This window comes from Megalops cyprinoides, chromosome 15 (genome assembly GCF_013368585.1).
Source record: "Megalops cyprinoides isolate fMegCyp1 chromosome 15, fMegCyp1.pri, whole genome shotgun sequence".
Lineage (NCBI taxonomy): Eukaryota > Metazoa > Chordata > Actinopteri > Elopiformes > Megalopidae > Megalops > Megalops cyprinoides.
This window is the reverse complement of record NC_050597.1, coordinates 20,224,616-20,240,138: the sequence shown is the minus strand read 5'-3', so window position 1 is coordinate 20,240,138 and position 15,523 is coordinate 20,224,616. Positions and strand designations below refer to the sequence as shown.

The 15,523-nt window shown below is 45.0% G+C and overlaps 1 protein-coding gene across 1 annotated transcript in view; it reads left to right on the top strand.

Moving 5' to 3' along the window:
* wdr11 (WD repeat domain 11) overlaps positions 1-15,051 on the top strand; it is a 51,787-nt gene extending 36,736 nt beyond the window's left edge. The window contains exons 20-29 of the mRNA XM_036546793.1: positions 222-330; positions 796-858; positions 1,412-1,477; positions 2,722-2,911; positions 6,627-6,722; positions 8,324-8,489; positions 9,201-9,298; positions 10,025-10,170; positions 10,568-10,647; positions 11,440-15,051. Coding sequence (XP_036402686.1) covers positions 222-330; positions 796-858; positions 1,412-1,477; positions 2,722-2,911; positions 6,627-6,722; positions 8,324-8,489; positions 9,201-9,298; positions 10,025-10,170; positions 10,568-10,647; positions 11,440-11,648 — 1,223 coding nt within the window. The 3' untranslated portion in view covers positions 11,649-15,051. The remainder of the gene's footprint in view (positions 1-221; positions 331-795; positions 859-1,411; positions 1,478-2,721; positions 2,912-6,626; positions 6,723-8,323; positions 8,490-9,200; positions 9,299-10,024; positions 10,171-10,567; positions 10,648-11,439) is intronic.
* Positions 15,052-15,523: the final 472 nt, after the last annotated feature.

Genomic DNA, 15,523 nt, shown 5'->3' with positions numbered 1-15,523 from the left:
ATAGCCACTCTTTTTTTCCACTCTAATCCATCTTCTCCTTCTGTCTCCTCCCCCTTGTCTCTGTCAATCTCCCCCTCCCTCTCTCCTCCTGTCTCTCTCTCTCTCGCTCATTCTCTCTCGCCTCCTCTTTCTCTCTCTCTCTCTCTCTCTCTCTCACTCACTCACTCTCTTCCCTGTCTTTTCCTCCCCTGTCTTTCTCTCTCTCTCCCTCTCTCCCCCAGACCCAGTGTGGTGTCCGTACCTCCTGCCCCCCCGCGCCTCCCTCACCCTGAAGGCCTTCCTCCTCCTGCAGCCCTGGTCCGGCTCCTTCACAATGGACATCTCCCAAGTGTAGGTGTAACATCAACAACCTTGCCCTCTCAGAGTCATCCTCACATCATCCAGACGCAGGCGTAGCGTCAGTAACTGTCCGCTCTCAGCGTGAGGTGCATGGCACCTGAGTGTAGGTGTACCTCTCAACACCCCGCCAGGAGTTAATGCACTGAAAGTTCTAATGAAAAAAATTATTTCCTGAAGAGTATGTTCAAAAGGAAAATCAACTTTGAACGTATCAGCATAAATTAATTTTGAAAAGACACTTATTTCTACCGTTTAACAGATAGTATTCAGAACAGACAAGCCTACTTTCGGTGTGTCTTTTTTCAATTGAAAACTTGACCCATGGTACGAGGTTTGGAATTAATTTCAGGGTACTGTCAGTATCTTTGATGTGCTACTAGTTTAATAGCCTAATATAAAGTTCTCCAGAGGGTGTAAGCCTTTTCTTCTAAATATTTTAATGCTTCTGTTTTGTAGTGATTACACGGAGAAGGAGGAAATTAAGGGACTGATCCAGGAACAGCTCAACTCTCTCTCCAAGTGAGTGGATACCTATGCTCTGAGTCTCTGTGGGAGCAGGAGACAGCTCAGTCACAGGGAATTACTGAGGCTTTTTTTTATTACTGAATGCATCCTTTGACATTAAATGCTATGTGTGTGTTTCAGAAGATAGGATGTGTGCCTATTATGTTTGGGTATCCAGAGCAGCTTATATACTTATGTTTTTTTTTTTTTTACATGTTATCCATTCATACAGCTGGATATTTACCGAGGTTATTGTGGGTCAAGTACCTTGCCCAAGGGTACAACAGCAGTGCCCCAGGGGGGAATCGAGCCAGCAACCTTTCAGTTATGAGTCCTGGCCCTTATCACTGTGTTACACTTTCGCTCATGAGATCATTACTTTATGTTAATTGTGACCCCTTCCTGTTTTTGTTAGTAAATGTGAAATGTAATTTTCACTTCACACTCTTTAAATGTGGAAATCTGCAGGGTAGTTCTGTGAGTGCTTGAGGAGATGTCCTGGCTGTTTGACGTAACGATTACCTGGAAGGGTTTTTAACAGTTTGTTGTTTTCTCCTCCGTCTGTCAGTGATGTTAAGAGCGTTCTTCAGGACCCGGAGCTGAACCTGCTGCAGCGTTGTCTGCTTGTGTCACGGTGAGCGAGTAACCGCCAGCACCCTCCCCTCACAGCTGTCCCTCGAGAAAGGTCTTTTTACTGGCCTCACAGGAACATTCCCTTTCACGGCTCTTTGGGCATACAGTTCCAGTCCACAGATTGCACACGCCTACACGTAGAAGGGTTTTTTCTTTATTTCTACTATTTTTCACACTTTAGAATAATAGTAACAATATCAAAAATATGAAATAACACAAGTGGAATTATGCAGTGGCCTAAAAATGGTAAAACAAATCAAAACTATCTTATATTTTAGATTATACAAAGTGGCAAAAATGTATTTTTTTAATTAACAGAAATCAGCTTCTCTATTTCTAATTGTTTAAGGAGTAAATTTCAAGCATTTAAGTCTTTAGATCAAAATGTGTTATGTCTTAATCAGGTGTGTCCAGACATATGACTGGTACTGTAGGTGTGCTCTGCCCACTGAACCCACTGCCCACAGAGTGTATTTAAACCGTGATTGTCTGGGACACCGTCAGCTCAGTTGTGGCCTTCAGTTGTATGTAGACCACCCCCCCAATCGCTTTCCTATTGCAGTGTGTTGTCATCCTGCCAAGCCAGTCATATCCGACAGAAAACCTGCTACCTTGAAAAAAATGGGGAACTAGGAACCTGGAAAAGACCACACAACACAAGGATGAAAAACTCCTTTGTAGAAGATTAGTATGAAGTTGAGTGAAGCTTCTTCGTTCAAGCAGACCTCACGGTAACATGGAAGAAAGCCCACTCCCATGATGCAGCAGTCCGCTTTTCAATGCAAATGAGCACAGATGCATTCCGGTGCTTCTGAAGCTGCCTGTGTGTAGTGTTCCCTTCTCTCGCTCTCATCTCGTAGTTCAATTGAGAATATGAGAATACAACGCCCTCCCCAGCTACCACAGTAGGTAATTCCTCCCTACAGTACAGTACGAAAGATTTACTGATTCAAAGTTGGATTTGAATCCAAACCCCACGTCAGAAATTTTTCATAACTCGGATATGTCTGCACGGAGGTTCTTTTGTGCTGTATTTTATTGGCAGAACTGCCGCCAAGTCTTTGTCTTCCTCTGTAAGCCAAAGGACGTGTAGCCTAGCAACAGGTTTTGTCTTTCAATGGTGAAGTTAATATGCATTGGTAGAGCACCTGCATGCATATGTTCAGATCACAGGTGATTTTACATGGATGGTAGATCGTCCGGCACAGGTGGGCTTTTGAGGGGTGTGGTTGTGTCCCTCCCCAGGCTTTTTGGAGATGAGTCGGACCTGCAGTTCTGGACGGTGGCGGCGCATTACCTGCAGTCCTTCTCACAGGCACGCCAGCTCAGCGTCCCCGTCCCAGAGGGACAGGCGGAGGCAGAAACCGCCCCGGGGGGACCCGCTTGTCACCTGGACATCTGCCACGACGTCCTGTGTGAGAGCTCCTACTTCCAGGTAACGTGTTTACATTCTCACACACACACACACACACACACATATACATGCAAGCACAGAGGAACACATAGATCAGTCCACCTCTCTTGCAGCTAAGCGCAGTTCCCCTGAGGTATGGGTATTTAAGTAACCCTTCAATATTCAATCTGTAAAAGTCAAATTGTATTAAGCTTTCTGCACACAAGTAATGCAGGTTACTCAGCAGAAATACAGGATTGGTCTGTAAAATGTGGCAACCCTGACTTCCTCATGTGAAAGCTGACTCCCCAGCAACAAAGCGCATATTTTATATTCCCTTCCATGTGCTCGAACGTATGCCTTCAGGTGGGCTTCGATCCATTTTACTGTTCTGTGCGCAGCAGGTCAAAACTCTCACTCCTTTCCTCGTCGAATTTCACCTGCACTGTGAGAGTGGCCCGGGGCGGGTGAGGAGCCGACCCTTCTTTGTAGCCAGCTCCGTTTCGGGCAGAATCGATCCGGAGCGGAGGAATTTTAAAACACTGAAGAGAGGTGTCAGCGCTGACGGTCCAGCCAAAGGAGACAGTCTTATTTCACCCCCAGGTTATTGACTGTTTTTGTCTCAAGAAGGTGGGAAAAAAACTGTGTTTTAAATGCAAGCATTGATCTTCCTGCCACAGTGAAGTCTTTGTTGGTTAGCGAAACCCAAACGGCCGCGATTGGACGGAGCTCTTCTTTCAGCCGGTTGCCACGGCAATGGAGTAGGCTCCATGTGAAGAGCAAGAGAAGGGCTATTCCCGAGTGTCTTACTGGTTACAGTCACGTTCATTCGTGTTGCGCATTGTCCCAGATTGCGCCTCAACGATGAGGACGGTGTGTTGAGCAAAGAGTTCAGTTTCATAAAAAGACACCGCAGAGGGAGGGGGGGGGGGAGTAATTAAAAACATGGATGGCATTGGGAAATGGGGATGGGGAAGCTCTCTTTGAGCAGAGCTGGATGTAGACCAATAATCTGAAAAGGTCATGTGACATGACTGTGAGAGCAGTACTTGAGGAGGGTGAAAAAAAACCACAAATCACACAGAAGAAACCTCTAACAGCTACAAGCGGAGATGTGGATTGGTGAGCTCTGGGCCTTAGTTTTGCCAGGTGGATGGACACCGCTGTTAAAGCCCGATCTGTGCCAGCGAGAGCTCTCAGCGGTATAAATGGGTTTATAGCACAAGATGTAACATTACAGTGCTGTAATTGTCCTTTGATTAAGGTGTTTTATGGTTTGACTCCAGTCCAGCTGGGTCACCTCCTCACACTGACCTGACAGAACACTTTAAAAACCATACAGGATGAGCAGAAGCAGCTTTCACCAGGGTAATCAGAAGTGGTGATGGCGCTGTGTGCAAGATCTCAGCTAAGGAATTGTGGGTAACATGAATACTTCACCATACTTCAAAAAAAAAAAATAAGATTGCAAACCCCTGGGCTCAAACTCTGAAATAAAAATGGCACCTTTTATATTTCCGAATTGCCTTTCAGAGAACCACCAGAGAGAACCTGTCAGAGTGAATGTAAATTCAAACAGAAATCAGAATTTGACAGGCAGTCCTTGATAGGTCAAGGCTTATTGGCAAAAGATTAGCATGGTCCCTGTGGAAGAGCGGTTGTTTTTCTTTTCTTTCCTTTAGGTACTCACAGACCTGTTTACATAGTCGTATTTATGTGTGTTTCGGCTGGGCACAGGAGATTACGGAGATGAAATAGACGCAGTAAAGCAAAATTGACAATCTAATTGTTCTCCCTTCAAAACCGAAGTCTCTGAAGTCACTGAAGTCACTGTCCCCTCTCCTTTACCGCAGCCCGAGAGAGAGGGGCAGCACTTCAGGACCCGGCTCCTGCGTTATTGTAATCACCGCACCCGCAAACCCCCCCCCCCCCCCCCCCCCCCCCCCCCCGGCTGACCGAATTGGAAAATGATTAGTTCTGCCATGCCGGGGAAATCTGAGGAGCCCAGTTTCGGAAAATTTCATTTCGGTTATTATTATTATTACTTTGCTCTAAACGCGGGGCGTTTGCATTTCACTTTGATTTCCTGTCAGTAGGCCCCGAGCCGACGCTGACGCGTGTACGAGGGGCACAATCAGGGCTCTCGCGGGAGTGGGACATGAGCAGGCGGAGGACGCGTACGAGCGGTGTGACGTGGGGCGGCGGCGGGAGCACACAACAGAGAGCAGCAACAGGGCTGCAATCAAAAGAGAATTAGTCATGCTTTGCGTCTCTGTCTGTTCCTCAACTTTCACTCTCTCCCCCGTCACTTTTTTCCTCACAACTTTCCTTTGTTTCTCCCTTCCCTCTCCATTGCTCGCTCCCTGTTTCTTCTTGCCTTGCCTTTTTTCCCTTTTCCTGTCTCCCTTCTCTATATCCCTCTCAGTTCTTTTCATCTCAAATTAAATTTTAAATTCTCCTCTGTCTACCCTCTCTCTTTCCTTGTCTCTCGAGCTTTCTCCCTTGCCCCTCTCTCTCTTCTTCCTACTGTTTTTTTTTTTTTTTTTTTTTTGAGGACCAACAAGAAGTGAAAACGAATGTTAGATTCAGACTAGTCTGAATTTTACATACTGCATCTGCAGTGTAGTACGGTATCAGTACAGCACAACTAGCTTTTGTGTATACAGCCTTCGTGCATTAAAATCGCATTTGTTTGTCTCTTTCTCTTTCTCTTTCTGACCTTTTCACAGGTGTTATATAAAGCATATAAACATAAGTAAATAAATAAGACGTCTGAGCATCACTGTTACTGCTCAACTGCAGCTGGCCGAATAACACATTCAGAAACCTTTTGCCAAAGTTTTGATGGGGGGAGTTTATTGTATAGCCTTTATTATGGTCTCTTTATGGTACTCATTAATTTAAATGGCGAGTGTTGGACACAGTCTTGCAGCCGTGTCTAACTCCATGCCCTTGAGGGAAGAACTATGTACTTTTGTTGCCAATTTTCACACCACATTTCTTCCTTGAGTACATTTATTTTATGATGTCATATTCTTCACCCACTACCCCTGCTTTGAAAAAGTTTAAGAAACAGCCCTTTGAGCCAAAGGGAATTTAATCCAGTTTTAAAGCAGATGAAGCGGACAGATATTTTAATTCCTGTGTTTGTTTGGTGGATGTGTGGGTTCATTACGGTGTAAGTACGGTCAGATCTGTGATGTTGTACGAAAAAGTGAAAATCGGACTCCTACGCAAGGCATTGTGTTTTGTTAGGAAGGCTAAGGAGGTAATTATACAGCAGAGTTCCTTCCCCGGGATACTGACCTCACATGCTTCAGTAGCTGGGGTTACACTTTTTTTCCCATTCTTGCATATAGGTGTTATAAACCCTTTCCGGCCTTCAGGGAAGTATCCTATCCTCCTTACCTAATGTTGCTCAGGCTGCTTTGTTTTTCCATCTCCATCAATGCTGACTGGCACACTAGCGTTTCCTTCTTTTAGGGTCTTCAGTTTATCATTAAGCTCCTGTGCAGTAATTGGTGTGTCTGTAGGGTTCTGATTATCCTATATACTGGATTCTAAGATCCTTGTTGTAACCCCAGATTTACCTTTGATTTGGCTTTTTTTTTTGTACTTCCTTCCGTAAAGAATTTCAATTGATTAGATCTCCCTTTTTAAATAACCACTTTTGTGATTTAATTTGTTCAGTTTTACAAAAATGATTTCTCTCTCTGTCTGTATCTCTCTCTCTTTCTCTCTCTCTCTCCCATCACAGAGGTTTCAGTTGGAAAGAGTACACCTACAGGAAGTGAAAAGATCCAGTTATGAACACACCAAAAAGTGTGCTGACCAGCTCCTCCTGCTGGGACAGGTGAGTCACAGCACCCACATTACAGGTACACTCTCACAACAAGACTCTGGGGCTGTAGTATGAGAATAACATTTAACAATAAACTTACCACTCACATACACATGTTGAAGTTCAGTTACACAACATTAGTCAGTACTGCACGATACAGCTCCGTTCTGCACAATAACTGCCCCCCACTCATCGTCTAGGGTGCCATAACTTTGATATCTCACAACGAACAGTGGTTTTCAATGTTCTAATTCCACATGTAGTGCACTCTGTTAAATACAGGGATTTAAAAAAGAACTTTAAAAAGAAAAAAGAAAAATGTATGGAGGTAAGGTAAAAAAGAAAAGGGTATGTAAGGCAGATCTGTTCCAGAGGATAATATGTAAATGTGTGAGCTGTAACACTTGTGTTAGACTAGAGTGTGCAGGAGCAGAAGGACCTGTTAGCTGTTAGCGCTCTCCTGAGCGATGCCTCCTCCCGACAGCGACAGACGGAGCAGCGGCGGCGCGAGCTTGCCCCGTGTTGCGTGATCGAGTTAGCGTCTCTCTCAGAGCATTAAATGCAGCCTGATCACTTCGGCATAATGGCGTAGCACCGCTGTGGATGTCTGCTTGCTGTCTTTCACTGGCAAAGGTTTCTCACACCAAAATGTGCTTTATCTGTAAAAAGCTGGAAAATTCTGAACTAGAGCAAAAGATTGAGTCAAGTTTTATATTGTTTGTGTTACATTATGGCCTTTGATTAGAAGATCCTCTCAGCTATGCATGCGACTCTGGATAACAGATTGTTCTTTTCATACAGCTGGTTATTAACTGATACAGCTCCAGTTAATTGTACAGCAGCAGTGCCCCCACACAGACACACACACACACACACACACACACACACACACACAAGCGCGATGGGTGGTCGCAGACTGATGAAAATGAGAAGATAATAGGGGTTTTTTGCTTCTGCGAGGGAGAAAATGACACCTGCCGAGCCGCAGTAATGACTCGATGATGACAGTCCCGAGAAGTGCAGAGGAAATGAATGACCTGTGAGAGGAGGGGCTTTGCCGGTGGGAGTAACATCCTCGTCCAAACTTCCATCAAAGCCTTGAGTCTTACCCCCCTCGGCCCCGCCCTCACGTATTCCCCATCACCCTGTCTCAGGTGGCCCCCCGGCATTTTTCAGCTGCCCTCTGTCATCATGGTTTTATAAAGGAAGGGGGTTGGCAACAGGGGTCAGATTCCAGACTCCTATTACTGTATACTTCCATAGTGTTGCCCTGGCGACCCACCCTGACTGCTGTTAAGACGTGTCATTATGGAGCATGAGAGACAGGGAGAGGGAGAAAGCACCAGAAATAATGGAGAAATGACACTTAATGACGCTAAATGGCTGGTGCAAATGCAGTGTGTGCTTGTGAACCTCTGCTTCAGATGTTCTTGGTGTATTTGCAAGACATTATAGCGGTGAGAGACAGGAGAGGACAGAAGAGAAAGGGAGGACATAAATGTATATATGTGTGTGTGGGTGTGCATGTGTGTGTGGGTGTGTTTGGGGGTGTGTGTAGGACACCCTATAGTCTAAACCATGACCCCCTCACCTCTTCCTCTCTAAAACGGCAGACGGACCGTGCAGTTCAGCTGCTGTTAGAGACAAGTGCAGACAACCCCAGCTACTACTGCGACTCCCTCAAGGCCTGCTTGGTCACCACCATCACATCCTCTGGGCCCTCCCAGAGCACCATCAAACTGGTGGCAACCAACATGATTGCCAACGGCAAGCTGGCAGGTACTGCTCTATATGCTCTGTGAAGATGCAGGCCTTTGCTTCATCAACTTAGACTGTGTTTGACTCTCTGTCTCACACTGTCTCTCTCTCACACACACACACACACACACACACACACACATACACACTTGTACATGTCAGGATCACACACACACACACACACGTACATGTCAGGATCACACACACACACACGCACTTGTACATGTCAAGATCACACACACACACACACACTCACACGCGCGCACTCACACACCCATGCACTTGTAGCCTTACTCACGTACACACCACTCACAATAACGCGTTCAATCACCAGATCTTGGGTAGAATTGACTTTAAAAGTAACTCTCCAGCAGAGAATGGCAGACACTTTAGTACTGTCCCCTGAAAATGCCGTCCTTTAAGTGGTGCCAGAACTTGATTGGTTGGTAATTGCATTCTCTACTCTCTTGGGCTCCACCTCTGTCACTCTCTTGTTCTCTGTGTCTCCATCTACCTTTTTTTCCCCTCTTCATCTCTTTCTGTCGCTCGTACTGTATTCCTCCTTTCTCTGTCTCTCTCTTTCTCCTACTTTCTTGCCTCCCTCTCTCTCCCTCTCTCACTTCTTATTTGCACCTTCCCTCCTGTTCTTTCTCACATGCCGCTCCATTCTCACTCGCTGTGTCTCCCCTCCCTCTCCATCCCTTTCTCTCTCCCTCTCTCTCTGCCTCACAGAGGGAGTCCAGCTGCTGTGTCTCATTGATAAAGCAGCCGACGCCTGCCGTTACCTGCAGACATACGGGGAGTGGAACCGTGCTGCCTGGTTGGCCAAGGTACGACAGAGTGGGGGAGAGATGCACTGAATTCATCAAAGCTATGAACTCAGAGGCTGTTTCTCAGTTCAGAATGACTGCTGTTGAGTATATATTGCCTGTAGATGTCTGTGAATTTACATCAAGCAATTAATAATATGTTTAATATGTCATGCACTCAGAAACTTACGGCGTGTCATAAACTTCCATGGAGACTCCATAGAGACATAGCCTAATGCATATTTTGGCTGTGAATTTTATCATGAAGGAGACGAAACAAAGATATATAAATGATAACGTATGAGCAAGAGAGAATTAATAAGACAGGAGTCACTCTTCCATCCAGGATTTTGGAATGTTGAAAATTGCTCTTGAACTCTGACCTCATCAGGGCGTGCTTGAGTTTGGCGCTTTGGTCGAGTCTTTCTCCAAGGCTTTTTAACTTGGGTGAAGTAAGAGTGTGTGTGTGTGTGTGTGTGTGTGCGTGTGTGTGCGTGTGTGTGTGTGTGTGTGTGTGTGTGTGTGTGTGTGTGTGTGTGTGTGTTTGTGCATGTGCGTGCTTGCATGCATGGAATTGCACATGTGAGTATGTGTGTGTGTGTGCGTGTGTGTGTGTGTGTGTGTGTGTGTGTGCGTGCGTGCGTGCGTGCGTGCGCGTGTGCGTGTGCGTGTGCGTGTGTGTGCGTGCGTGTGTGTGTGTGTGTGTGTGTGTATATTTCTCACATTGTGGCGGTCTCTCTCTCTCAGGTGCGTCTGAATGCAGTGGAGGGCGCGGATGTGCTGAAGCGCTGGGCAGAGCACCTGTGCTCCCCTCAGGTCAACCAGAAGTCCAAAGCCATCCTGGTGCTCCTGTCTCTTGGCTGCTTCCACAAAGTTGGGGAGATGCTCCACGGGTGAGGGCCTGCTCTGTCCCTCTCTCTCTCCCTCCCTCCCTCCCTCTCGCTCTCTCTGTCCCTCAGCCTCTCTGTCCCAGGCTCTGTTCTGCCTGGAGCCTTTGCGCAGAAATGGCACCGCGCACTCGACCTGCATTCTCAATCTGCAGGAGTATTGATCCCATCCCGTCTGTGTCTGTCGAACCCTGAATGTTCGGGAGTGCGGTGAATGTTAATGCTCAGTTAAACAGAGAGGAAATCTCACAGTGAATTCCCGGAATGGAATTACTAAAGAAAGGGGGGGATGGGGAGGGGGAAGGGGACCGTGCGGCAGCTGACATTTTTTTTTTTTTTTTTTGTGGAAGTAATGACTAGAGGAACGTGATGGGATGAGTGCGGTTTTCATTTCGCCCTACAGCATGCGGTACTTTGACCGAGCGGCGCTCTTCATCGATGCCTGTCTGAAGTATGGAGTGATGGAGGCCAACGACAGCACCAATATCCTTTTCCTGTCCTTGGAGGCCCGCGGTATGAGACATTATTAAGCACCTCAGCGCCGTGTGTGTACATACCGCCATGTGCTTCTTATACTAGCAGATTGGAGGCAGTGGTCATTTTCCTGGCCAAAGTCATGACTCCCCATCCATTAGAATTTCATAAACCGTAACTTGCATTGTCTCTAATGAAAGCAGGAAATTTTTGAAAATTAAATACAAATGTGTTGAAACTCAGTCCAGCATGATTTCTGAGAGTATATCCAACAATCCTCCTTACTACATACTGGTGTTGTCATTTTTACAAGTTAAATTTCAGAGCCGTTCCAGGGCTGATCTGTGATTTGATCCACATGATGCCTGTTCTGGTAGTGTAGAGTGCTGTGCCAGAAATCCGTTTACCGGGACTGGGGCAGAAACCTCAGTGACTATGATGGAATGTGAATGGAGGAATTAAGTAGCACACACTTCATAGTGTGTTGTGTATGCATAAGTGGGTTGATGTATATACCTACTGCATACGCTGTTCAGGGAATTTGACAGTGTATCACTGTTCTGCGTAGAGATATGTGCATGTATGCCAGGTCACTGTGATTTGTACAGGTGTGAGATGTATCGCTGTTTTGGGTATGGATGTGTGTGCTGGCTCCCTGTTCTAGGCACAGGTATGTGTACTGGTTCACTGTCTTTTGTACAGGTGTGCAATGTATTAGTGTTCTGGGTATGGATGTGTGTGCTGGGCCACTGTTCTGGGTACAGGAATGCATGGCTCTTTCCTTAACCCACTGGTCTCCACATAAGCTGATTGGCTCTGCGTTCGCCGACTATGCCCGGGTGCTGCGCTCCATGGGCCTGAGGGAGGGCGCCGTGCTCTGGGCCTCGCGGGCAGGGGGCGCCGGAGAGGAGCTGCTGGAGGAGCTCTTCCAGGGCGAGGGAGCGGGGGAGGGCGAGGAGGCCCCGGAGGAGTACGAAGAGGAGGAGGAGACTGTGATATCCCCGGAGTGAGAGCCCAGGGTGGGAGCAGAGGGTGGGAGTAGAAAGGGCTAAGCAGCGAGGGAACGAGAAAGAGAGGAGTGAGAGGAGAAATGGTGGGGGATGAGAGGAATTAACAGAAAAGAGCTGGCAAGTGTTAGAAGGGAGTGGAAAGACGAACAGTAGGGAGGAAGGGAAAGAGGTGAAGGCCAGAGGGTGAGAGTGGTCATTTCTCTGTCTCCAGCTTTTTGGTCTCTGAATCTTCTCTTTCTCCTTCCCTCTTGCATGCTTCATCTTTTCACTCTCCACTGTAACTCTCCATCAGAGACCTGGCAGAACCATCCTCTGTTACCGTCGTCTGACACTGGAACATGTCCTGGTGTAAATGTGTTTATATATTTGTGTGAATTGTGTGTATACCAGTGCGTGTTGGCTGTTCTCAGTCTTAGACGTTTTAGACTCACGCTTGCGCACACACACACACACACACACACACACAGACACAGACACATGCACGCACACACGCACATCATGTCTTTTGCTTGTTCATACTTAGCGAAATATATTTTGTTTTTTTTTCTCCTCTTTGTATTTTTTTTGGTTTGCTTTCACAGTCGTAAACTCATTAGCTTGAACTACCTGTCTGGATGAACACGAGGGGGTTCTGTGCTCTCTAACAGTATGCACATACATGCACAAGGGAGGCCTGGAGACTGAGTCTCTCAGCAAACTCACATTGTATAAAACAGCAGATCAGCTTTCTCCCAGTCACAGGCTTGCTCTCCCCTCATGCAGCTTTCCTGCACTGCTATACAAGTTGTCTTTAGGCTGGGCCTAGTTTCCTGGGACACATATATCAGATTAGTCAATCTGCTTTGCTAGTTTAGCTTCAGCCCCACGGTGTGTAGGTGTGACTGAATTACATTCCAAAATAATTTGCACATTTATTTTAACCAAATACTTTAATTAAAAGCAAGAACATTAGTGATATATGTGGTGATATAACTGATAATGAAGAATGTGTGGGAACAAATGAAGTTCTAGTGAAAGTTTAGTTAATTTGGTCACAGGGTTTTCAAACCCTGTAGGTACTGTATCCATGAAAAACCTGTCTGACCCCGGTACCTCATATGGCCAGTGTATCCCCGTTGTAGTAGCAGCAAGCTGAGAGGCGCACAAGTGCGCCCCCTGGCGGCAACACCAGACTACCACGAGGCCTGCGCCCAGGTCTGTCCCATACTCCTGCATGGCACTGAGTGGAGGCCGTGGGCACTCTTGGGTGTGTTAGCACTTAGCATAAGAGACTCGGAGAGAAGATTACACTACAGCAGTCAGGGTCACACTGAAAGAGACTGGCAAAATATCTCTACTTCAGATAAGACACCTCTTCTTTATTTGAGGGAAAATCTTTGAAGGAGCCTTATTAGGGGATCATTTGTACTTACAGATGGTTATTTGGACCATATCAAAGGAAGCAGCTTTGGACAGCTTGAACAGCAAACGTTTCTTTGAACATATGAGTTAAAAATAAATTATTTATGTGTGGATTTTAGCAAAGTAAATGAAATAATACCTTTACCTGTAACACAAAAATCTCTTGTGCTTTACCATTATAGGAAAAATAAAATGTCTGATTTTCTCCTTCTCTCAGTGGAGAACTCTTGAAAATATGTAATTGCCATGGGATGTAGATGGATCTTTATGCAGATACATGCTATTTGTAGCACACCTGTGCATAAACCTATGGAATATGCATTTCACCTTATATTTCATATGCATTTTTTTGCGAGTAATATGCGTACATTTATTGGGAATATGTGTGAAATCTCCTGCAAAATAGAGATGGCTTTTCAAATACCTCGGAGGAATGGGCCGGTTGCATACAGGAAAATGTAATCCTCAGAGGAGATTGTTTCACTGGCTCTCCAGTTGTTTGAGTTTTTTCATCTAGCTGATCAGGTGGTGCTTCATTGGATGCCTGCCTGGTCAGGTGTTATCCAATTAAAAAGATAGGGTTTGGAGCCGGAAAGGTTCTGGACATTAAGACAGAGAATCAGCTTTTCAGAGGGGTTTTTCTTAGCATGTCGTGATGCATTCCAAGACGAGCGTCCTTGCTCAGGAGGGTCATGTCTTGCTGGTTTCACGATAATATAAATCCTTAATTGCTTTTCCTTTTGTCCAGTATCTTGAAAGTTGTTATAAAGGCATCCAGCATCTGACGGTTTGATGAGACACTGAGCGTATAATTGCTACACTCCAGGGTATGGGAGTTGTTGGCGCTACAGTCGGTCTGTTGTAAGGAATAGGAACAAAAGCTTTTAGAGGGTGTACTGGAGACTTGACTGTCGTGCAGCAGCGTTGATGACCAGCAGGGGGCAGAGTGTGTTGTGTTTACTCAGGTTTCATAGACACTTGGAAATGGGCAGTGAGATGCTTCACCGTGTTGTCCCCTACTGGTGAAAGCTTCCAGTGATTTACTTGGTGACATTTGTGATTTATTTTTCTACTTTCACTCTTGAGTTTTCTGACTATTCAATTACTTTGTATTTCTTAGTTTTTTCTACTTTATCTTTGGATTGTTTGTCTATTTTCTAACGCAAACACACAAATAATTTTGGGAAGATGTTTAATTCTGATGTGGATTTTATTGATCTTTATTCTTGGAGTCATTAAACCCAGTGGCCTCTTTCTTTGACTAAAACGTAGTGAGCAAGTCCCTAACCATATGTGTATGAATATTATAATCAATGTTAACCAATTGAACCAATAGATGTTATGAACCAGTTATTCCCTGGATTCAGTCAAATCTCTGACCCACCATCTTGCCAAGATTTAAGACCCCATACAGAAACGAGTGCATCTTCTGTCCAGACATTTTCATCACTAAAATACCAGTCGTGTGACCACCAAAAGTATCAGGTCTATAGTGGAGTAGCATGTGAGTCAGAGGTTTGATTTTATTACAGAACGAATTTGCTGAGTTTATTTGGTGTCACAGAGTATTATTATTGCTATTATTACAATCATTATAATTACCAGTGCTGCACTATCTCTGTGTATATTGCTATGTGATTGATATAAGTGTAATTCATTTTGTTTGGTGGTATTATGAAATGTAATTACAGCAGCATTGTAATTAAGTACTGTAATTAAAGGACTGGGCACATTGTTGATTATCACTCTCCAGACAAGTGATAGCGCTGATCCCCTTGTCTGTGTTGTTGCTGACCCTCAGACTGTGTTGCCATGGTAACCCCATGTTCGTTGCGGTGAACGTATCTCTCACTGTCGCCAATGTCGCCTTTTTGCTGTTTATTTTCTGTATTCAGAACAATTCGGTTTGTCAGTTCATTAACTGAAAGAGTACAAAAATTCATAAATTATGTGTCAGTGACCTTTTTTTTGTTTGTTTTTAGAAAGAAAAAAAGATTTGTCAAGCAGAAGTCATTTTTCATGATTCTTTTCCTTCATTTTACTTAATTCCTCTGTATGTTTACTGTCAGTGGCACAATGGCTTTGAGCTTTGTCAGCAAAGGAAGTTAGTCCATTTGTATATAGAGTAAACAATAAAGTATTTTAAAACTAACTTTAAACAGACAGATGTTACTCAGTTGTTTGTCCTTTTGAATACTGATGATTATTTGTGCACATCTGGTTCTGAACTACAATGAGGCTATATGCATTGCCTAGTAATTAACAGTAGGTGGCAGTGCTGCATTTAGTAAGATCCTACTGTAGCTCTGGCATCAAGGGAAGCTGCTGAGAAGTTTCAACAGCAAAGCATTAAGATGTGAATGATATTTTGGTAAAAGTACAGCATCCACACACAAGACGATTTACTAATAAAATGGTAGGCATACTTGATGATGCCTTATGCAGTTGATAGCAGGGACATGGAGTATATTTTT